Source organism: Camarhynchus parvulus, chromosome Z, assembly GCF_901933205.1.
Source record: "Camarhynchus parvulus chromosome Z, STF_HiC, whole genome shotgun sequence".
In the NCBI taxonomy this organism is placed as follows: domain Eukaryota; kingdom Metazoa; phylum Chordata; class Aves; order Passeriformes; family Thraupidae; genus Camarhynchus; species Camarhynchus parvulus.
In genome coordinates, this window is record NC_044601.1 from 43,606,734 (window position 1) to 43,631,065 (window position 24,332).

Consider the following 24,332-nt stretch of genomic DNA (forward strand, 5'->3'; position numbering starts at 1 on the left):
TGCAAATATATAGTTCAAACATTTAGATTACTGCATCATGTTGCATCACCACTGTGATACCTCAAGATAAGACTTTAAATAAACTGACTTCTGGGTTGTCTGACTGCCTGCATAACTAATTGTATTCATGCCCACTAAGGCATATGGATTTATATTTCCTGAAAGAAAAATAAAAAAAATTATTTTATTGCTTTATCACTTCAATTGTTAATAAGTAATGAATTATGCTTTTATTTCAAGGTACCAGTCTTCTACTTCAATTTTATTATTCTTTAACAGGTATCGCATATCTTCTCTCCATCTCAGAAGATACTTTTATGATATTTGAATTTTACATTGAGGAAGGACCAAAGTGGACTTCTCTACAGGAGATACTCCTGCTCTCTCATTGCTATTATAAAAATATTTTTGTGGAACTTGTAACACAAGGCTGCATCGCTTTATTAGGAAAACATCAACACGACATTCTTCAAAATTACTGGAATTTTATTTGCCTCAGGCTTATGACTTGCAACCAAAGACATTGTGCAAAGAAAGCAAAGATTAAGTACACTTTAGGGAAAAGGTGATAATCCACACTGGTAACATAGAAGATCAATCTGATGAAAGAAGCCATACGTTACACTATATAGATTGCAATATTCAATAGCATTTTTAAACCAACTTCTTTAATAGAGAAAAAAAAAGTTAAGCAAAGTTTACAGTAGACATAAATTTGATACAATTCAAAAAGGCTTTTTCTGATGATCATCAAGCATAAAGTGGAAAAATGTATATGGGGTAAGGTGTATGAAAGCTAACTACTGAACATTTATAAGCTATTAAACAAAGTCGCATATATGTACCACAGTGTAAAAAACCAATACCGGACAAATAAAAAATTTGAAAACGGCCTGATGAAAAATAAAATAACCAGTGGCTTTTAATGACTTCTTCTGGTTATCAATGCTACAAAAGACTTTTTTTTGTTGCCTTTCTGATGCCACTGAAAAAAACCTTATCAAATGATAAAACCAGGCACAATCAAACCATTACCAAGTCAAAACCAGCCCATAGAAATATACTATCAACCTACATTTTCCCTCAGAAGGTTTCTTTGTTGTTTTTTGAGGCCCATTTGGTCACAATATGTTACATTTTTTTGCCTTTTTTACACCATGATATCATATGTTTGTCTGGCACTATCCTAAAGCTAATTTATAGAGAATGAGAATACAGAAACAACCCAATGTCTATTTGACAAAAAGAATTCACTGAGTGTAAAATAGGAGAAAAGAAAAGAGAAGGGGAAGGGGTCAGTTCTGCCAAGAAAATAAACCCTATGGATCACTCATCATCACTTCCGCTTGCTTCCGACTGGTCCTAGAGGTAAGAGACACAAGACAAGTCAGAAATTCTTTCCAGCTATTCTGTGGAATTTGTTAAAGAAGGAAAAATAAAAGGAAGTATGAAGAAGAAATATGACAAAGTGACAAATCAAGATAGTCTGAAGAAAGGTACTGTGTTATCTAGTATTTCTCTCTAATGAAATTTCATCTAATTGCTGTAGACTTCTTTAGAGAGGAAAGACAGAGAGTCAGGAAACACCAGCTCTTTCTTTCTATCCAGACATTTAAAAACAACTGGGAAGACATCTATTTTCATTTGTTGCAATAATAGAAGCACCCACTAAAACAAAGGTAAAAAATAATCAAGCTGTAAGTTTTTCATCTGTGGACAAAAGCAAACAGACCATGAGACTTAAAGGTTCAATGAATGTAGAATGTCGAAGAAATAAGATCCAAACTTCTTAGACTTCTTGTCTTCCAGCACTGGGATCAGATCTCATAAACACACTCAGGTACAGTTGACACCCCCACCCAGTTCTCTCAGGATGATCACTACAAGTTAAATATGTGCTTAAGCATGAATAGTTGAGAATTCTGACAGCAAGCAGGACAGGGCAGAGACGCAATCACTGCAACCACTTCCACAGTCTCACTGAACAAAACTTACATTTTCATCTTGATCCTCATCACTATCATCATCACTCACAACAGGCTTGGCTTTTGCTCTGCTTTGCCTCTTCTTGCCTTTTCCTTTCTCCCGACTTTTTTCATCCTTCTTATTCAACTTGATTTTGACCTTCACTGATTTAGCTGCAAAAAGTTCAACAGCGTACATTATTGTAACATTCACTTATCAACTTTAAATGCTGTCTCTTGTTCACAGAAATTCATGTCTGGTAGCAGCCTGAAAAGGCATTCCCCTCTGACTTTACATGGACTGTGGAACAAAAAGCAAGAGGTATTTGCTTTTATTTCTCTTGTTTTTAATAGTTGTAACACTAATACACTAAACTATAAAGACTAACTTTTAGCTGACCATAGACATTTTCTTTTGATTCTCAGAATGTATGGTATACACAGGTAGTATACGGTCCTTTGAAAAGAAAAACATTTAAAAGTATTTTCTTCCTTACCATAGAAATATTTACCTTTTGTATAAACAGACTTTTTTTGGTATTTTAAAGTACAGAAATTCTGTGTGGACATTACTGGTGAATTTTGAGTTAACACGTTTCTAAAGCACACGTTATTCTGATTCCAGAATATCCACTCATTTCCAAGTGAGCTACTGAAGCTGCATGCTTAGCACACATGTATGACACGCTTGGAAGAGTAACTCAGGGCCAAGCACTACAGCTTCTGTAACCAGAGAAAAGGGGTAGCTGGAATTTGGATAGATGTACTGGATGGCACCAAGTGCAATGAAGGAATCCATCCTTCTCCACTTCATCATGTTGCCAAACCTACAGTGATGTAATGAGCGTTCTGAAACAATCAGAATTTCACTTAGTCGTTGTCACAATGAAGAGTGCTTTCAACATCATCTGGTTCTTAACCATATGATGAACTTTGTATGGCACATCATGCCTGAAGGTTGACCAGTTGCCGATAAAGACTGTCTCCAGCCTTTCCAGGCACTTCCATTTACAAACAGCATGAACAGGCCCTGAAGGGCTTATAAACAATTATGGTTGTCCACAAAGCACCTCTACAAATTGTTTCTTGCTTAGGAGTAATTTAAATAGAAGTAAGCCAGAACACCCAGTTGAAAGACCAAAACAATGTTACACCTAAGCAACCTTAGTAAGAAACTACTTCCGCCAATAGAAAATAGAACCTTATAATCAGTCTCCATGCAAAAGCAGCAAAACCTGCTCTTCCATCCCCTGATATATTTCCTTGTCAGTATCTAGCTGGAGACTCACATTCTGATTCCGATTCTTCTTCCTCATCTTCTTCTTCATCATCATTGCTTTCATCCTCGCTTTCTTCTTCTTTGGCTATCTTCTGTCGTGCACTTTTGAACACAGACTGAAGAACAATGGAATCCTCATAGATCTACAGTACAGGTACAAACCTCTGTCAGAACTATGAAGTCAAGCAGAATCAGAAATTCACAGCATAGACCTAAATTTCCAGTGCAAGTCTACAGAGTACATGGCCTTTTCAAATACCAAGCAGTAATGTTTGTTGCATGAATTGTATAAGAAATGCCAGCATTCAACCTTCATGCTCTAAATGAACAAATCTGTCAGTAGTGAGCTGCAAAGAAACAACTCTTACAAGTTATTACATCTAAAACATCTAGTTAATGTTTTTCTTATTATTTCTACTACCATAGGAACTATTGTGCATTTTCATCAGATCATAACACCCTTGAAAACCTGCCAAAGGAACAGACTTCAGCAGTAAGCAGCATAATTAAAACACAAGTTATCATCTGACAATACAGTTAATAATGACAAATGGCTAACCCTCATTTAATTATCTTTAGTTTTTTTCTGAAATTCAAAGAGGCTACAAGGAAAATAATTTATCCCAAGCAGCTCATCCCTTCTTTCCTCTCAGATCTAAAAAAACTGAAAAAAAAAAAAATTGAGGCTTCCTCTAAACTGAACATGTGCTCTCAAACATTCTCTAGTATCCAGAGTATCTTAGGTACATTAGATTTTCTCTTTAACCTCCAGTAGAAGGGGACTCTCAAGAGTGACTACTTTTGGCTTGTAACACGTTTCTTAGATTTAACAAAGTAAAAATCTTGCTGTGTTGCTGAGTATCAGATTCTTTGTCATCACCTGAACAAATGGCCTTGTGTAGTTTTTTTGGTAAAATGTCAAAAGACAAGCACTGCACAATTCAGCTTAAAAAATTAAGAATCATTCCTAGAAGAGTATAGAGTCACAAACTGCATTTGATTTTATCATCATCATCATGATCATCTACCTTGGCTGTCTGTCATTCTACTCCTATGGCTGAATGTCACACTTCCTTGTATAAAGCGATGCTAGGTATTTGTGACAGAAATAATGGAAGGATTTTTGGCTGCCATTATGCAGTCTGTATCCTAAATGTGATACAAGTGCTCTAATACTTTGTGGTTTCAACAAGCTGAATTAGAAAAAAGTTTGTTCAGAATACTTAACATGAAATATCCAATTCCTACTTTTTTCACTTGACCACTAAGTGCTTTTTTTGAAAAACTGCCTTTCACTGTGGATTGCTCCCCATTCTCTGAGTTCCTCTGTGCTTTTTGTTTTGAGATGTTTGACTGCTCTTAATCATGGTAAAATTTTTATGTATCTATTATCTATAAAAAATAATCCTGAATGTTTTGAGAAGGCTGCTGTCCTATCTTACAACATTGGTGAGCTATGATACTCCAGAACTTCCTTCCTTAAAGTCAAATAATAATTGACTTTCTCTTATATCTACTTCTTTTCAAATCAGCTACTGATAGAACCTACCAAGTTCCTCTTGAGAATTATTTATTTTTCATATACATAAACCTAGCATATTAATTGTTCTTAGGAATGGCTCTTTCAACTAACCTTCTGCTCTTTCTCACAAAAACACTTTTCTAAGACGAATAGAATTAAAGACCTGTGCAACATTTTATTTTTTAATGTTGGCCACTACATATTTAGGGCATCAATGTGACCCAGACTTTCAAACCGTTTCCTAATGAAATACAAAGGTTTCAAAAATTATTTTAACCTTCTTTATGTGGAATTACTTGCAAAATTCCGATCTATTTTGATACACAAAAACCCCACTGTGGCTTCTTCACGAATAGCTGTGCAAATAGAAATTTTATTATTTTGACAGAAACCCAATTCCAACAGGTTTCAAAAAATCAAGCAAGAGTGACAGCAGAACTTCCTTCAAAAAGGGAGAAGCAACAACAAAAGAACTTCACAAACAAATTACAACATTCATGAGAAATCTTCTGTTTGAAGAGACACACAAACATCTTTAACCCTGTATGCATCTGTGTGTCATTTGACTACTATAACCTGAAAAGCTTTTAAAAACACTGAGGTTTCACTGAGGACAAAAGCCTTAACACATAAAGTAATTCCATCCATGAAAACCCTGAATATGGTTCCACCTCAGATGAGACTGCTTTACGCCAAGGAAAAGCAGCAGGCACCACACTAAGAGAACACTTGAAGTTCACTGAGTGCTTAAACAACTATCTGAATTAGCCCTTTTGTTTTGAGTGCACACACAAATAATCTAATTTACTGAAGTGAATTGTAATGTCAGAGCAAAGGTAGACCAGAACTATGACAAAGAACACAAGGTATCATGGAAGCTTGGAAAACTGAAGGACTACTGCAGAAGTGTCCTGCGACTCGGGAGAAATCAAAATGAATGCTCTGAGAACTTTATAGGGAAAAAAAAAAAAGAAAAAAACCTTTAGATACACATTATTTGGCCTTCATGATATGAAAAATAATATTAATGTTGGTTCATTGGAACAGAAAATACTACTACAACACTGATACATATTATTTCCAAACAGAGTAGCAATATCTACTAACACTTCTATCCACTCAGTATTACTCCCCTCAATTCTACCATCTCTGCCTAACAAGACACCAGTTTTCCTTCCATAAGGAGGCTGAGTCATTCTGATGTGAATAATTTCATTATTTTCCCCATTTCACTACTGATATCTCCTCTATCAACCTTTACCATTTTCTGAAGTCTCATTTATACTTTTTCTTATTAACTTTCCTTCACTTTTTTCCCCTCTCTTGTTATAATTAGATACTTTTAGCCATTTTACTGCTATATGAATAAGCAGTAAACTGAAAATCTACATCTGAACATGTAGCAAAAGTTTGTCCCAAGAATTCTACCATGATTAATTTACTTTAAAAAATATTTTCTGTCTGTTGATATCAAAATAAATCACTAAATGATGAACTGTCTCCAACAACTCTTCATAATACATTCCATACTCATTTTTAATTCTCAAAATCTACCATAAACTCCCCAATTTAGCTAAATGTTATCATTAATGTTTAGATGTTTTAAGAAAACATTCATTATTGGCAGCATCATCATTCAGCTTACTTTTATTTAGCCTTCAGATCTTTTTTTATCTCTTTCATGTTAGGGAAGCTGTCTTCAGGGTCTCTGGCCAATTGAATATTGTGTTTGCATCACACTTTTGTATCTCATCTTTAAAAAAAATCATCCAAGACTCTGTTTCACTGTATTGTGACACAACTTTCTTATCTATCTTATATTTCACATCTGCCATCCAAATTTCATAATCCTTCCTTTTGCATCAGCACACTGCTCTGAATTTTGAGCCCATTCATGTGTGCTAAACATCTGTTTGAGAAGAGTTTGCCTTCTAAACCTGAGACTCATCTTTCAATAATAAAAGAAATTTAAAAAACAGATGCTTCAGAGGCTACATAGATCTTTACTGACGGACAATCCTGAATTTTTATCTTCCATTAGCAGAACTGAAGAGCCTTCTATGATGTATTTCCTCAACATGCTGTCCTAGAGCTGTACTGTTACATCTGCTACTTCTGTGATCCACTGTGGAAAACCTAAACTGATGTATCACTCCACACACTGCTTTTCACCACAGATTCAAACAGTCTTACTGCAGCTTTGAAGTACACACAGATCAGAAAAAACTGATCTCAGAATTAGCGCTAAAACCAAATTTTCTGAAAATACACACAGCAGCAGTGTCCAGTGAATTCTGGATTCTAAAAATGTGGACATTTTTCTCTACTCAAAGTAAGAACTGAAACAGAGAGTTTATATACAAAAATAGTAATCAACAAGCACTAAAAATGTTAGATAGGGAAAACCCGTATGTTTAACAGAAATTAACTCATTCAGACCTGAGATCCCTCCAAGTTGAATGTCTGTGCATTGTGACACAGCAACATGACATCTTTTTCCAAATCCCCAAGACTCCGATATTTATGGTTGCGAATTCTTTCCTGTTGCATTTGTTGAGGAAGACATGTATTGATAGGCAGTGAAGAAAGAAGAACAGCAGAGAGGAAAATGAATTAATATTTGATTCAACACATTAAAAACTTTCTCTTAAAAAAATTTACCTAAGCATCAAGATAAATATCTGTTTAAAACAGAATGTCTTCAACCATGTTGTTAGCATGTTATTCAAGAAATGCATCAACGTAAAAGAGCAAAACTTAAGCAATTTCTTTGTGAACTGTAAGGGTTAAAAGCAAGAGAAATGGAGCTCTTTTGGTGAAAGAATTCCAGTTTTGTCTTTCTAGGAAGGAAACCCAGTAACTGTAACATAAGTGAAAGATATAGAATTATGACATCACCCAAGCTGTAACATGCCGCCTAGACCCCATCTACCAAAGTCTGTTTGGATCTGACCTGACTCTTCCAAGGTATGAGGCTAGGGTCTAGAAGGGGAAGCCCTATGAGGAGCCAGTAGAGACTATATGGTCTGTCCAGCCTGGAGAGGAGGAGACTTATGGGAGACTTCATCGTGGTCTACAACTTCCTTATGAGGGGAAGTGCAGGGGCAGGCATTGAACTCTTCTCTGTGTTGACCAATGAATAAGACCCACAGGAATGGGCTGAAGTTGTGCCAGGGAAGGTTTAGGCTGGATATCAGGAAAAGGTTCTTCATCCAGAGGGTGGCTGGGCACTGGTAGAGGCTCCCCAGGGAAGCGGCCACAGCACCAAGCCTGACAGAGTTCAAGAACTTTTTGGAAAATGCTCTCAGGCACATGGTGTGATTCCTGGGGTGTCTTGTGCAGGGCCAGGAGTTGGACATGATGATATGTGTCCACCCATTCTAATTCAGGATTTTTATGGTTTTATGATTTTAAACGTAAGTATAGGTATACTCCCCTAGAACTATGAAATCTTTGTGAGCAGTGTGTTTTTTACCAAATCTGTTGACAGATTCACAATTAGGTCTTTGCAAAAAGGGACTGAGATGTCATCCCTGTCACATTACTATAGTTTGATTTGGCCTTGAAATTACAGTGATACACTGCAATATACATCAAACAAAATTACTAACAAACTGTGTGACAATGTTTAAAGTCTAACCCACCAATACAGGTGGCACGAAATATTAATATTGTTATTTTAAAAACAATGTTATGGTCACACTTCTGTAAAACAAAAAGAAATGGAGGAACCTGCACTTCCAAAATTCCTCCATTCCTTACCTTTATCTTTTTGAAGTCCACTGGCTTCCTAATCAATTCATAATACTCTGGTAGTTCTTTCCTAGACGGGAGCTGAATGAAGACTTCACTTAGCTGCCGTCCTGAACTGTTGAGAAAAACAAAGCCATATGGAAAGGAATTACTACAACTTTCTCACAAAACACATACACTATCTAATAGTGAGAAAAAAATTAAAATAATGGAATAAAATCATGGTTTTTCTTTCAAAAAATTAGAAACTGAACCCTGATTTTTAAATTTTGTACAGATCATTAACTTACAATTTGCAATTTGAAACTGTTGTCCTAACATATCATTAATATGTCATTGACGTCTATCATCACTAGAGAAGAATATGTAGAAGAGGCTTTATGAAAGAAGAATTAGGATTTCCATCTGAATTCCACAGTCTTTTGCTGAGTACACTCTTATTGTTTCCTTGTTCAGTAATTTTTAGCAATTCTCCCTTCTGTCACTCTTTAAGTTTGTCCTCTTTTTGATCACTATATAGTTAGTCTTGTAATTCCTCATTATAGCAAACCATACTGATTTTCATTATACTATATGCTGATTGCTATTACACTAACTCGATGTTACAACTAAAAAAACTAGTAACTTCTATTAATGACTGTTGGGTTTCTGGGAAGATCATTCCAATTATATTGAAAATGGCTACTGCCATTTGTACTTCTTCACCCATTTGAAATAAAGCGACAGATTTTCAACAAAACTTTTATACTATCGGAACATTGCCTATAACTTAGACGTGTCTGTTCATCCTCTTTTAACAGCTGTTATAACACTTTTGTATTGAGGATCTTTTTTTTTAAATCTTCTTATTTGTTATTTTCCAAATAATACATGGCTACAAGTCACCTTGAAAGAAAATGTGCTGATGACACTTACGGGTTTTGTGCTGTTTTTGGTTGGGTTTTTTCCCCCATGTGCATGTAATTTTCACAGAGTAGCAGAAAAAAGCAGTCCTGTGAAGAACTACACACAGCATTCACAAGCATTTCCCAGTTCACATACACATGCTTCCTTCTCTCCCAGCTACTCCAGAGAGGCCCTGTTTTCTCAGCTGAATTTTCAGATAGTATCTCAGGAACATCAAACTCCACAGGAGTTGGGCAAGAAGGCTACCAAGTACTGGTTCTCCCCTGGGCTTTCTCTTGCAACACGCTTCAGAGTGGCGCAGGGTCTTATCAGACATTAAACTAAAACTGAACTGAAGGTTAACTGAAGCAATTCTGCAATGGAGAATAAGGACGATAAAAAGCATAAAGCTGGCAACAGCTCTCCCCTTTATGGAAGTAATGAATGCTTACTATACCGAATGCATTTCTTAATGCCTGAGGTAACATCAGAATTTGAGAAGGTACTATTTTTCTTATAGACCTGACAGATTAACTAATAAGAAGGAATAAACAGATTTTCCTCATTTCTTATCTGGTGCTCACCTAACACATGATTTTTTATTGTTCTCAGTTTGGTCCTGAGACAATGCTGCTCCTTCCATCACAGAGGACAATAATGTAAATACTCTAATTGCGGACTACTAATCAGCACTATTCTACAGAAATTTTGACACGAACAGGCAGCTAGACTATTTTTTTGTTCAACACAGACCTAGAAACCAAAAGTCTCTGTCTCATCCTGTACAGTTGTGTCAGACTCCCAGCAGCAGCAGCAGCGGCAGCAGCAGCAGCAGTGACCCTTGCCTGCTCAGCAGGAGCTGCCAAGCTGCCTCCTGGGTCTCAGCAAGGTTCTGGCACACACTGAGTGTGCTTCTGGGTGTGGTTGCTGCAGGTGAGACAAGGTAGTGGGCATACGGTGTATCCCTGTTCCAGGAGAGGACAGTGAAGTCTACATATTCCTCCTACAACTTACAGTCATTGGGACAGATACCCACAGACACCACAGACAGCTCAGTAGCAGCTACTAGCAACTTCACTCAACAGACCTAATTTATTTAGGAAGAACCCTGTTACTGAAATAGACAAAAGCATACAATGTCACAGCCAAGTCTTACTTATTTCTCTCCTGCCAGCAAATAACTGTGAAATTTTGGCCACTGCACCTGCCATCTCCTTTGGTATGGACTCACACGTTCATTACTTTTTATTTTCCCTGTCCAAATGTTTATAGAATGGATTTAAAGGCACCAGCCTTGTTCCTGACCTGTGTCTGTGTCACGCTACATGACAGAACCTGTCTTCATCACAGACTGCCCTCTCACAGTGAAACTGGAAGCAATACAAGGAAAAGCAATGCATTACATATACATTCTACACAAATGACTGAACTAATGTGCATTTCTATTAATTTGAAATTTGAGGACTGCATTTTTATTTGTTTTTTTGGTTTGGTTTTTTTTTTTGTTCACAGAGGGAAGCGTTGAGCAGTCACAGCTGCAACTGAGATCAGTGGAATTTCTTCTGAACACATACAACACTATGAAAAACAGCAACTGGATCTCTGGTGCCCAAACAGAATTTTAAAATTTAAGTTTCTATTCCCCATTTATAAAATGAACATAAAATACTCCGAAATAAGTACTATATCTGCAAAACATTCAGACTCCTTAGGAGCATTATACAGAAGCCCAGGGAGAATTCAGCTATTCCTAAGTGGTCAGTGCCCACTTTATACATGCAAGGCACTGACTGTGAGGAAAACAAAACAAAACAAAACAAAGCAGTATCCTGTTACACCATTACACAGCACACTGTAATTTACATGCCTGCACTGGGGTACACTACGAGTGTGGATTAGCTACACAGAAGGACTATCACTGCTTGTTTTATTTCAGCAGCTTTAACAGAAATTCCTATTTGAGTAAAATTACCGAACCACTGATGCCGGGTTTCTTCAACTGTGCTTCAGAGTCTAATACTGAACAGAATTACTTCGGTAAAAATGAAACAGCCACTAATAAACTAATTCTGATCAAATTTTAAAACATGTTTAGCCATTTGTCCTACTGAAGTAGTTTCTGATGATTACAGCTTTTAATCTCATGGATGTATTCTTTTCTCTTTTTACATCCACATTGTCTTACACACCCACCCTCATATGGTATATTAAAAATACAACTCATAGATTATTAAACAGCAATATTCTATTTTCCAAGTGCAAACCCAGCCAACTATGATTTGTTCACACATTCTATTAAACTAAGAATGCCATAGAAAACCCTCAAGCTTTTGCTTGATATAATTAATCACTGAAATCACTTATGGCCATGAAAGAAAAAGCATTAAGGGCATGACAGAAGACTACAGCCTGATTTTGTCTACTCAGATCAGTAATAGCTTATTTTGTTCTATCATTTTTATAGAATCTACTCTCACAAAGAAGTACTATCTTGCACTTCCACTGTATACGTGCATCCATACTATAAACAAATGGGATCTTTTCTAACAATCTCAAATTGCTGTGTTGTGGATACAGTAGGTGAAAATCAGTAATTATGAATGCAACTCTGATTTTAATCCTTTTGCTCACTTATGTAATTAGAAAATAATAACCACAACACCTACCACATAAAAATCATGCGCAGTAAAAAAAAAAAAACAACAAAAACCACTTATGGTTGCCTAGCAACTAGCAGGCTACGTGCTGAAAAGAAGGACCAGAATAAATTAAAAGATCTGACTGTGAAAGAACTGCGACAGTTCATTGCTACTGCATCAGCTCAACATGCTAGTCCCATGTGTGCTCACATTAAAAATACTTGCATACTGTACAAGTTAAAACAGCATTAAGAAATACTGCTTATTTAGAAAATGTTTTTTGCTTAGAAAAATACTTGTGTGCAATGTTTTCACTTGTCTCTCATTTCTGTCAAATATCTTACAAGATGCATACAAGCATATAATTCCACCCTTTTAGTCAGTATTGTCTTTGGTGAAATGAAATGCAGGAACCCATTTGTATGAGGCTCCTTTTTATATTTATTTTCCCTGGCAGTATTTGGCCAGAAACAAGCTGCTACAGGCCTGTTAGAAGCATACTACTATCAACACTCTTTCTCCTTTGGCATTAAAAGGAGAGATAACTATAAAGCTGAAACTGCAATATGTTCTCGTATTTCTGGTAAATTTCAAACTTTTAATAGACAATGAAATTCAATTTCAATTCAATTTCTTCAATTTCAAGAATGAAGAGTCCTGCATGCTTGCCCAAGTCGGAGAGCTCACAAACAGGACCAGGGCTTGAAAACTACAACTCTAAAATCAAATGCAACTCACAAAGACGCTATTTAAAACAAAAGTGTGGGGGAGGAGAATTACAAGAGTTGACATAGTGACTTCCAACAGTAACCCAGCTATGTAGGGACATGATTAATTTTCATTAGTGTTTAAGGTCCCTTTTTGGAACTGACTACAGCAATACATGGTAAACCTGTCCCCACCATTCAAATGAAGCAGGTAAAAATAGTTAAATACATAATCCCTGGGGTTTGACATATGGCTATGTATTCCATAACTTGAGCTTGGATGTAAGTAAAAATTATTTGTGTGTTTGAATATCCAAGAGTACCAGTTGGCATAATTATTTCCTAGTTAGTTCAGTAATGGCTGTGTTACTGTCCATTTTAAAACACTTATAAACTGGCAACTTAAGAAAACAGCTGCAAAGACTATGAATAAAATCCATTTCATGTAAAATCCATTTCTCTCTCAGGGAGAGAAAATACCCTCTCCCTGAGCTGTGTAATCAAAATGCTGAGCACTACAGACAGGGGTAGTCTCTTGCCAAGCGGACAAAAGGCACAAAAACTCCACCCTTCAATTTTTTTCTATCCTTATTTGAATGCGGTCAACAGCTACGTGATACCAGGAGAAGATTTTGTGAAGTTAATTACTACACCACGCAAGTCCTTACTTTTAATCTATGAATAGATCAGATGGCAGGTAGGGGACAAATGAAATCACTGTAAGGAACAGAGCAATCAGCATCCCGGGACTCTTGAATTCAGCTGTTGGTATTTATGCAAAGTTAATGCAAACTAGTGGTAGTATCAAACTGGTACCCAGGAAACATTAAATTCTGATGCAAGGCAGAAGACAACAGCAGGTTTTTAAGGAAGCTGAAGGATTGCAAGGTATTAATGACAGAATTGTAGAATTACTTATGTTGGAGAAGACCTAGAATATCATCCAGTCCAACCACTAAGCCAGCACCCAGTCTACCACTAAGTGCCACATCCTCTTCACACCTTCTCAACACCTTGAGGATAGTGATTCTACCACTTCCCTGGGCAGCTGGGTCCAATGACTGAGCACTGTTTCAATGAAGTTTCTCCCAATATCCAGTTGAAATCTCCCCTAGGGCAACTTGAGGCCATTTCCTCTTGTTCTGTTACTTGCCACCATGTAGAAGAGGCTGAACCTGTCTCAGGCAGCAGTTGTATAAAGAAAGCAGTAACATGTTCCCAAGGCCTCCTTTTCTCCAGGCTAAAACCCCCCAACTTCCTCAGCTGCTCCTCACAGAACTTCTGCTCCAGACTCCTCACCAGCTTTGTTGCCCTTCTCTGGACATGCTCCGTCACTTCAGTCTCCTTCTAAAAGTGACGGGCCCAAAACACAGGATTTTAGGTGTGGCCTCACTAGTGCCAATTACAGAGGGACAAGCATTCCCTAATCCTGCCAGGATGAAGTATAATTCATTTTCTCTACTTTAATTTAATTATTTAATCATGAAAAGAAAGCTACACTTACAGCTTGTCTTCCTCTGAAATAAACCATAAAGAGGAAAACTACCACAAGAGAAAAAACATAGTTTAGGAAACTAAGTCTGTGTGTGTATGATGCAGATCAGCAGCTGGGGCTCCAATGAGGCATAAAACTTCCTTATTATGAAAGAAAAGCTATCAGCAGTAAAACCCTCCCTTCTTTCAAAAGGTTACAGCACTTCAAGTAGACATACAAACTACTTTTTGTGTGCCAAACTGATTTGGTGGTGCCAAGCAACAGAATGAGAGGGAACGTGTAGATACCAATGCACAGAAAAGTTTCACCTTAACATGAGGAAGAACTGCTTTACTGTGTGGGTGACCATGCACTGAAACAGACAGCCCAGAGACTGTGGAGTTTCTCTCAGTGGAGACATTCAAGAAATGTCTGGAGCAACCCTGCGTCATGTGCCCTGGGATGATCCTCTCTGAGCAGGGAGGCTGGACCAGATGACCTGCTGTAGTCCCACCCAAACTGATCCATTCTGTGGTTCTTTGATTTTGTGTTGTGAAAACACAAACATACATAACATAAGCTACATAACATATATAACATAAGATACATAAGATACATAACATAAGATTCCATGATATTAATTTCTATGGACATTCCCAATTTTGGAGGGTAAGAAAGACAAATTAAAAGCATGGGAACTGGAAAAACATGTGACAATAATGTTAGACTGATGCAGCGCAACTTGCTCTCTTCTAAACAGATGTTTTACACTGCAAGGTTAGAATAAGGTACATGGGTGTAATGGCGCTTAAATCTTAGTTTAAGAAGTAATTGCAACAAAATCTCAGATTAATATGTATTGCAAATGGAGTCTGCAAAGATGATGCTTTACTTGGGAAAATCAGGATCAATGTGTAACTGGAAACATGTTTCCAAGTCCCTGAATCTAGGGTCTTGTTATTGTACATAATCATACAGAACTTTTTTAAATCAAGGAACAAAGGCCAAATCTATCTAGTTCTTTCTGTCCCACCATTCCATATGAAAGATTACAGAACTCTTAATTAACAACTTGTATGAATTAACAAATGCTTCTAGTCATATAACCTTGTGATCACCATCACATATTTTTACATATTTCTACACTTCCTGTATTTATGCTTCTCTTCTTTCCCCAAGCGAATTTACTGAGAGCAACCATCTTCCCCTTTCAAGACTGGATAAACAAATCAAGCTGTTTCCTCTTTTAAAGCTCTCCCATGCTACTTATCACTGAAGTAATTATTTACACTTTTCCGGTGTAAACGAATCTTTCTTGAATGGAAAAGCATTTGGGTACCATATACAAGTTTTAACAGTATCACATATAATGACATACACCCATAATGAGTATTTCCATATCCACATAGGCAATAGTGCCACAATAAGGCTCCTGTTTTCTTATGTCTGGACAATATTGATGGATCGTAGCTGCCTTTGATCAATAATTTCTCAGGTAATTCTTCTTCTGTCAGTTTCACCTGAACTGGCACTTGAATCAGAAGAAATGTTTCTTATTTTTTGATACTTATCTGAGTTTCTTATTTTTTTGGTACTTATTTGAGTACCATATAATGGACTCTGAAATATAGTACTTCATGCCATTTCTTTTACTCCAGACATAACTGTGTCCAGTCTGCTGTGATTAACACACCACTATAATGTTTTACTTCTGGCCAGGACATCCCTCATTTTTAATACATATCATAAATATATTGTGATCTAAGCCAACACCAATTCTCCAAGACTCCTTTCCAGCTTATCAGTATCTTTTTTAATAGTGCCTTCAGCTAGGTATTTTTACTTATTTTCACTCAGATTAATGAGTTTACTCATTGTATCTCCTTTCTTTCATACTAGCTTGTAATGTTCCTATGGTACCCTAAAAATGCTTCAGCAAAATTGTAGAATCATAGAATGGTTTGGGTCAGAAAAGACCTTTGAAGATAAACTAATTCAACTTCTTTGCTGTGGGTGAGCAGAGACATCTTTCACTTCATCAGATGACTAGAAGTCAGAGGATTCTGACCATCTTTTCTTTCCTACCTTTGCTTCATTACAGATCTACTCTCTATTTTAAATGAGTATAGATGAAACCTACATTAACTCAGCTTTGCCTATTATGGCAAAGCAGTGTAGAAGAATAAAAAAGGATCTGAATCTGTAGTACCACTACATGTTTTATGGTTTGATGTTGAAAGCTGAGTAATGAGATGACAGGTGCAGTTTAAAAAGGTAGCAGTAACTTCAATAGTAATTTCTATTTAATGATTTGTAGCATGTACCCCACAGTTCTTCAGACTGAGGTATCAGGTATCTGTTTCCAGTTTAACAAAATAAATATGAAGATAAAATAAAGAAATGCTTATCAACATGAAGAAAATCTTGAAGTACATCACTCCATACTGAAATCCAATGCAAAAGAGACTGCATAAATCAAGTACTGTCAACTTGTCAAAGACCTCAACAACTCTCACACCAAAGGCATTGAAGCAGTGCAAGCTCAACATTCTCAGTGTCCTCCATCTTTGTCCTTTTTCTCCTTTTTTAACTATTTTCCTTATTATGTGGTACACATCCTAGATACCATAATTTCAGGAAATGAATGCTGGCCATCAGTCAAGTCAAATCTCACTGCAGTTTTTTTCTCCTTCAGTGTGTCTCTAGCTCCCTAGAAATATCCAAAAAAAAATCAGCTTTTACTTGTAAATTGCTCTCAAAGAACTATTAAACTTATTGCCAATGGAATGTTTCATTAAAATCAACATCACATTGGGATTCACAATGGGAATAAAAGGATATTGGAGGATTGCTAAACTGTACTGCGTAAAAGAGAAAAATATAAATTAAATGGTCGAAATTGCACTGAGGACATGGAGGAAGAGCAAATTTACCTCAATGCTGACTTCCACTTTCTTGCATTGAGTTCTTTATCTGAGGTTTACAAGTACTGGGATAATGACCTCTGCATTCCCTTTTTTTGAGAATCATATGCTGCATTTATTCACACTAAAAATTTACCTAAAATATTGCTAATATGTCTGTTTAAACTAGTTTTGATCTTCACATTTAAGTTTGACTGTGCATTTACTATTTACTAGAGCTCATCGTTTGTATTACTGAAATCTTTAGCCTTCCTTGACATAGACAATTTTTTTGGATGTTTTTTACGTAAGGGAGGAAAGGGTGGTACTTATCCCCAGATATTTATGACTAAAGTCAAGTTCTAGACAGTTATGAAAGCACTTGAAGAATCCTTCCTGCATCAACATTAGACAGTGTCACCACAGAAAAGCAGCCAACTAGAATTTCAGATTTTTGTGAGCACCATGGATTTTACCTTTATTTTTTTTTTATATAAAAGGCTTTAATAAGAACACAAATGTGGTTCTGTATTTAAAGGTAACTCTTCTCAAGAGCAAGGGAAAACATGAGATAAAGCATGGAGAGACTTAATAGCTTAGTAATGTATTCTTTTCACTTTTTTTCGTGCTGGACTTTAATCTGCACAAAACTTACTAAAGATTGTAGAATTGGCTTTTACAAAGTAACTCAGCCCTAAGTCAGTAAGATTTTGGATGGGTATCACCTGACCACCTTTTGGGACACAATCAGTTCTCCATAGTTCAAATGAGCCTTCTGGACTTATCGTAAAGAAAAGATGAACATCTTTTAGCATTGATTTAAGCTAAAGACAAAGATGATTTCAAGCATTCAAATACTAAATACATGAAACCCATTTTTTTCCCCAGATGAAACTCATGGCCTACTTTTCTTCCAATTAACCTGTCCCTCTATACTTGCCCCAATTGCCTTCACATTCACAAAAGCCCAGAGCTGAACAAGCACTGAACCCCCAACAACATTGAAGGGTTCCAATGCCTAAAACCCCCTTATAATTCTACACCTGCAAATCCTGAAAATATTAATAGAACTCTAGAGCAAGTTAACCCCAAATATTTTAAGATATTTAAAGTTCCCTGATGCCTAAATTTGTAATACTATTTTTTCATAGTATTAGGTGGTTTGATGTTCTCTCACAAAAAAATCAGAATGCAGAAACTTGGAACTCGTCCTTTTAACTTACAGCACTGAAAACCTCAGTTTAAGACGTATTTTTAATTCCTTACAGAATAGAGGTCCATACACTTTTTCAATTGGAAGTAATTTTGTCTTGCATAAATGTGGGCTCCAGGGAGAGGAAACAGTATGCCTTGTCACTATACAGTAGCTCAGCTGTTAACTTTTTTGACTTACATCAGATAGGAACTTCGTGGGGGGCACAAACATCAGGTAAAAATCTTTAACCTCCCCAGAAGCCATCAGTTACTACCAGCAGCTATCCCCTACCGAAGACTAGTGGAAGCAACTTTACTAGCTATTTCAAAAGTGAGAAGTAGATATCCTGATCAGAAGTGCTTGGTGCTTCAAAAGAAGGTTCAAGACCAAGGATCCAAAATTCAGAGATGCTTCCTTCCAGTCCTAACTGGAATACCTGAACTTAAAAGACTTCTCCCTTCTCACCTATTCTGTTAACTGAGAGTCACGGCAAGCTAAATACACTGAGATTGTAGTCAGCTTCTTGTTCATCATGTTTGTTGATATGAATGCTGTTGCAATACAATAAGATACTTTTTGATGTACTCTATAAAGAGCGCACAGATCACAGAATGGTTCATTTTAACAGTTATGCCCAAAAAAACTCAGAGATCACAGCAGTGTGTGCTTCACCAAGTACCACCCAAACTACCCTTGAGCTAGAACAGATGCAGACTTAGAACAGTAGCTGCAAAAAAGGGCAGAGTGAAGTTGCCATTTAAAGCCAGCAACTGAAAGTTGTTTACAGGCAAAAAATACATTGCTACATCTAAGTGCAGGTCATCTAATGCAAATACTTCTTGATTTTCTCTCAATGCATTTAGTATTAACTTAGTTTATAAGAGGTGCTATACGATCTATGTAATTCTATGTACAGCAAAGAAGGGATAAGCACACAAGAAGGCTCTACTGATTTTTGGCATATACAAACTGAGTTTAAATACAACTTTTACAATCAAGTCTGATTCAAAGACATTATGAACTAATTCTTAATTTCTTGCTCATGAAGCATAGGTGATTTGCAGTTTGATAATCTGCAAAACAGAAGTCTTCAAATGACATTTCAGATTAGAAAGAGTATTTTTCCCTGAAGTCCAACCATTTTGCATACTTTTATGCTGAAAATGGGGATTTCTTGACAAACAGGCTCCCATCTCTGATGTTTCAGTATTTCTGTATTTTTTCTTTTGGCAGCTCTAATGCTCATGACACGAGCCCTACACATTTTGGGCAGTCTTTCAGTCTTTCATTGCGAGATCCATGTAAACTTGAATTAATAAATCAATTGCCATGTCTTTGAAAAGATTAATTTCAACACATGCTCACTAAATTGAAGGAAAACCCTGCTCAAGCTGAATGTTCTTAAGTACACACCTTGATCAGAATTACTTCATTCCTAAGCAGAAGCTCTACACTTACTTTTTTCTTACTTTTTAAAATTGTTTCAACAACTTTCTATCAGATAGGTCTTAAAAAAAAACTCTACAAAGCTTGAGACTCTCAGGATCAGACCCTAAGAGGAATTACTCTTCAGAAAACAGTGTCAACATGTCTTTCTAAAGACTGAAAAATACGAAGTTGTTATAAAAGACAGATAATGGTATCAGCAGGGAGGGAGAGAGCACATGTAATAGAGATAGACTGTCTCCAAGCTCACCTATCCTTGTAGTTTATGACAGTATCAATGATGGCATTCATTTGTTTTGTCAATTTGGGTGGATTGGGTGACAACTTCTCTGCAGGAGGTCTGCCTCTTCTTTTCTTTGCTTTCTCTCCATCCTCCTCCCCAGAGTCCTTATCCACGTTTCTTCGTCTCTTTCGCTTTTTAAGCCGGACTTCCTCTTCCATTTCTTCCAAATTGCCGTCTTCAATTGCCTGACAACCATGGATTCAAAAAGTATGATTTTTAAACAAAAGAGATATTGCAAAGGGAAATAACAAACCAGATTTAAAAACAACAGTAAAAACCCTCTGCAATTCCATCCTGCATATCAGGAATGCAGATAATTTGACTCTAAATATTCTGTTTACTTACAAACAAGAATACAAGAAACTGACCTATTAGCAATCAAAGAGACACCAAACATTACCTTTTCCTAAGGATCCCACTATCATCTAAACATGTTCTTTTATCTGAACCTTGAATTCTGTACCAAATCACATTTCACACATACTGACCTAGGGTATTGTCTCAGTAAATGTACAGAAAACATTCATTTTCTCACACCAGTGTCACTTCTGGGTTACACAGTTCCATGCAAAACAGACTTTGATATCACATGTTTTCAAACAGGACAGTCTAAACTGTGCTCAGCTCCCAAAGCCAGTTCACACACAGTTCTTTATGCATACGCACAAAAGAGAGATATTTTATGTAGTAACAACTCCTCTTCCAAGCCTTCAAAGCAACTTTTAAATCACCTAAGTGTTAAAATCATCTCAAAATGTTTAATTTTCTTCTGGAATAGGAACCATGAGGTAGGCAGAAGCACTGGCAGTACAGTGGTTTGCTGTAAATAGGACTCATAACATGGGATGCATAAAACCTATCCCACAAACTAAACTGTACACACAATCACAGACAATTAACACTAATTTCAATTGTTTCAATTACCTGGATGTATGCTTTTAACCAGACCCAGCAGCTCTACACAGAGGGGAAAAAAAATTGCTACAAAAAACCAAACTAGGAATAGAGGGAACCTGTTCACATACATTATCAGATCCACGTCATAAAGCAAGAAGCTGAACTTATTGTGATTTGAGAAAGCAAACAAAAGAAAAGAAATAAAAATACCAGGTCATAAGACAACTGAAATTAAAAATAACAAATAAAATAAAAAAATCTTAAAACTACGGCTCTCTGATTAATGCTTTCTCAGAACATAACTAATGTTGATATTTGTCGCTTTTGCTTCTTAATATTGCCTTGAGTACATGCAAATGCTAATCAATCCTTTCTCGTAGCTGAAAGAGCTTTAATCCTAAGGCAATTACCTTCATTTCTCCACAGCAGCAAACATGGCTAATATTTATGATCATGTGAGCATAACAATCAATATAAAAAAGTGATTACAGACTAGACATAATTTTTCTCAATTGTGTACAATGTCTCTTCAAAAACATTTTGTGAACAAAACCTGATGCACACACAAAATAACCCGGCATGTGTAAAAAAACAGTGGGATTTTGAAATCTGTTTCCTATGCATCCTCCGATGTGCAAATCCACAGGCAAACACAAAAGCAGAATCCTGTGAGACAGCCTGAAACTAGGCCTTAATAATCAAAAGACAATTTACATCATGCTTCTAGCATTCAGATATTCACTATGAAGGAGGCTCGAGATCTGATGAGTTAGGAAGAAAGAAGAAGAGGAAAAAAAAATCTGCACACAAATTCATTAATATTCATCTGGCTAAAGCAGGACACGCACTATAAACCACTGAGGCTAATGAAGATTAAGAAAAGGAAATTTCTCTGCATATCTTGGAAGCTAGAAAAGCTAACACTAAATACAGCATGCAAGGCTGTCAATAGTTAATGTCATTGCTCTCCTCAAGCACTCAGTTGTACATTGAAATACGAAGAACACCGACTTTTGATGTGTTACACACCTACACATGCCTGTGATGTAGTTCTACTGAATCTTCAAGACGGCAATGAAAAAGGATATTTACCTTACCACTATCAGCAGGCCGGCTATCGGAAATCACAGTTAGTGGGGATAAAATTAACAAGCCAGCAAAGCAGCGAGCTGCTAGTCTCTTCATCAGCTGATCAGGAAAAAAAAGAGAGCTGGGGAAAGGCTATGTTTTCATATACAACTAATTTTATTTTACTGAAAATTTAATACTGAAAGGATTGTGGATACTGAAATCTGCTGTTTCATTCTACCTACTACAAGGCCTGAAGCCTTCCTCCTTCAGCTGGTTTTAATATTGACAACTACTTATCATATTTCTCCCCTTATTATTCTAAGCATTCAAATTAGATTTTTAGCTGATTCTTGTTATTACTAATAATAATAGCACAATTAGACAATTTCATGTATGATTTTAAAACTGAAATTGCTTGCATGCATTTTAAAGATACTTTCATTACAGAAAATGTATTCCGACTGCTCTACAGAGAACAGATTAAGTTTAGGTTACTGAAACCGATACAATAATCTATTCTGATTTAAAAGAAATTAAAAAAATAAAACCAACCAAGTAATCATTCTGTTAACTTTGTTAACTTTTTCTGTTAACATTTTTCTGTCCTTCAGAAAACTTCACTTAACTACAACATATTTATATTTTTGCTTGCTGAACAGGTTTTCTACCACCAAAAAGAAATCACAGTGGTTTTGTCATCACAGGGTTTATAACATCTCACTTCAGAATTCTGCATAAAAGTTTTGGTTAGAGTAGGCAGTATTTTGGGAAATAAATACTAGCGAAAAGAAAATATAAAAGTGAAAAGTTGGGATTTTTTAAAATATTACATATAGCAATTTAGTAAAGACAAATGATAAAAATAAAACTCAAGTAAACTAACATATACTCTTGCACTCTTAAAATTAGTAGCTAGCAGGTAGCAAAGGAACTCTTAGCAAATTACAAATCTATCATCAAACATTAAACTTTCTATTTAGCCAGTAATAAATCAATCAATTATTTTATTAAGTTTTCAAAACTTCTATGCATCAATGTAAACTCAGACAGCTTTAAGATCTTAGTGACCCCACTCGAAAATCATTCTGACAATACAAGTAGTACAAAAATGTTGCTATTACAACTCTTAACATCTGTTCTCAAGAGACAAATTTGTATTTTGTACATAAACAATGACATTTAAAACTAAACCTATATGCTTTATTTTGTCTCAAAAGAAGGCTTAAAACTGTATCACATGAATCAATTATCAGCAGATAGGTTAATGCTCTGCGCATACATCTACACATATGATCCAAGCATGTGGGTATCAGCACCAACATATTTATTAAGCGAATTCATCTGACTGAGCTCTTTGTTAAAAAAGCTTGCTATTCCAGGCCCTAAGTGCCACACTGAAGAGAATGCCCTTCCAAACCTTTACCAGTACGACTATGACATAAATCTCAGGCACAAATCTCCAGTTCCTGACAGATGATGGGCTGTGTGAGAGTGCAAAATAAGACAGACATCTCCCATGTTCAAATGCCTCTGGATTAGTGAGGTGAACAGCAAGGGAGTCAAGTAAAATAGTACACAAATAAAAATTTAACACTTTCCTTCCATTAAGGAAACTGGACAGAACAGTACCAAAAGAAGTCTGTAAACCTCATTTTTTTCAAAGACAGCTGTAAAAATTTAATGTCGAATTTTGTAAGTTGTTAGGCATCTCATGAAAGGCAAATATGCAGTGAAATATGAGGACCCTGTGTTAAGTTCTGTACTGACAAAATGTTCCTGCTTTTCTGACACATATTGCTGTAACTTAGTCCATGTACACATCCAATTTCATTTCTAAAGAGGCAAGAGCACACTTATCCTGGATTAAAGAAATCAAACTGTCTTCTTCCAAAAAGAAGCTTCCACCTCCCAAGAGCAAATATATATTTTTCAGGAGGCAAGCAGAAGTTACTTCTGAGACACTCTGACTCCCTATTGCTGCTTGCAATTAGATTTTCATCTTTCCTAAAGAAGAGTTGTTTTGAGGTGGAAGCATTGTTAGGGAATATCATTACAACATTGATACCTGAGCTCCAAACAGAAAAAAGTAAGGATAAAATGCAAACTGTTTATTTTCTCTATTTGAAAGACAGGATACTACATATGCAGTCTTCTGTCGGTGATAATACAGCACTGTGACTCAATACCTTCTCAATTCAGAATTACAGATGCAACTAAGGATTTTAGTACTAACAGCTCAGTTTTGTTTCATGACTGTGTTCTGCAAGTCAATAATTGTGTAGGCCTTATACAACTAATATGTTTTAAAATAATT

At 36.2% G+C, this 24,332-nt stretch overlaps 1 protein-coding gene across 7 annotated transcripts in view; it reads right to left on the reverse strand.

Moving 5' to 3' along the window:
- Nucleotides 1-468: 468 nt before the first annotated feature.
- The window catches only part of SMARCA2 (SWI/SNF related, matrix associated, actin dependent regulator of chromatin, subfamily a, member 2), a 117,432-nt gene continuing 93,568 nt past the window's right edge, over nt 469-24,332 (reverse strand). For 4 of the 7 annotated variants that reach the window (XM_030969242.1, XM_030969246.1, XM_030969245.1 and 1 more), the window contains exons 29-34: nt 20,018-20,235; nt 8,528-8,633; nt 7,205-7,306; nt 3,254-3,386; nt 1,996-2,138; nt 1,327-1,362 (exon numbers count right to left, since the gene is read on the reverse strand). In XM_030969242.1, the coding sequence (XP_030825102.1) occupies nt 1,327-1,362; nt 1,996-2,138; nt 3,254-3,386; nt 7,205-7,306; nt 8,528-8,633; nt 20,018-20,235 (738 nt within the window). Of the gene's footprint in view, nt 2,139-3,253; nt 3,387-7,204; nt 7,307-8,527; nt 8,634-20,017; nt 20,236-22,039; nt 24,214-24,332 lie in introns of those variants that run through there. The other 3 variants (XM_030969248.1, XM_030969244.1, XM_030969247.1) reach the window with 3 other exon arrangements.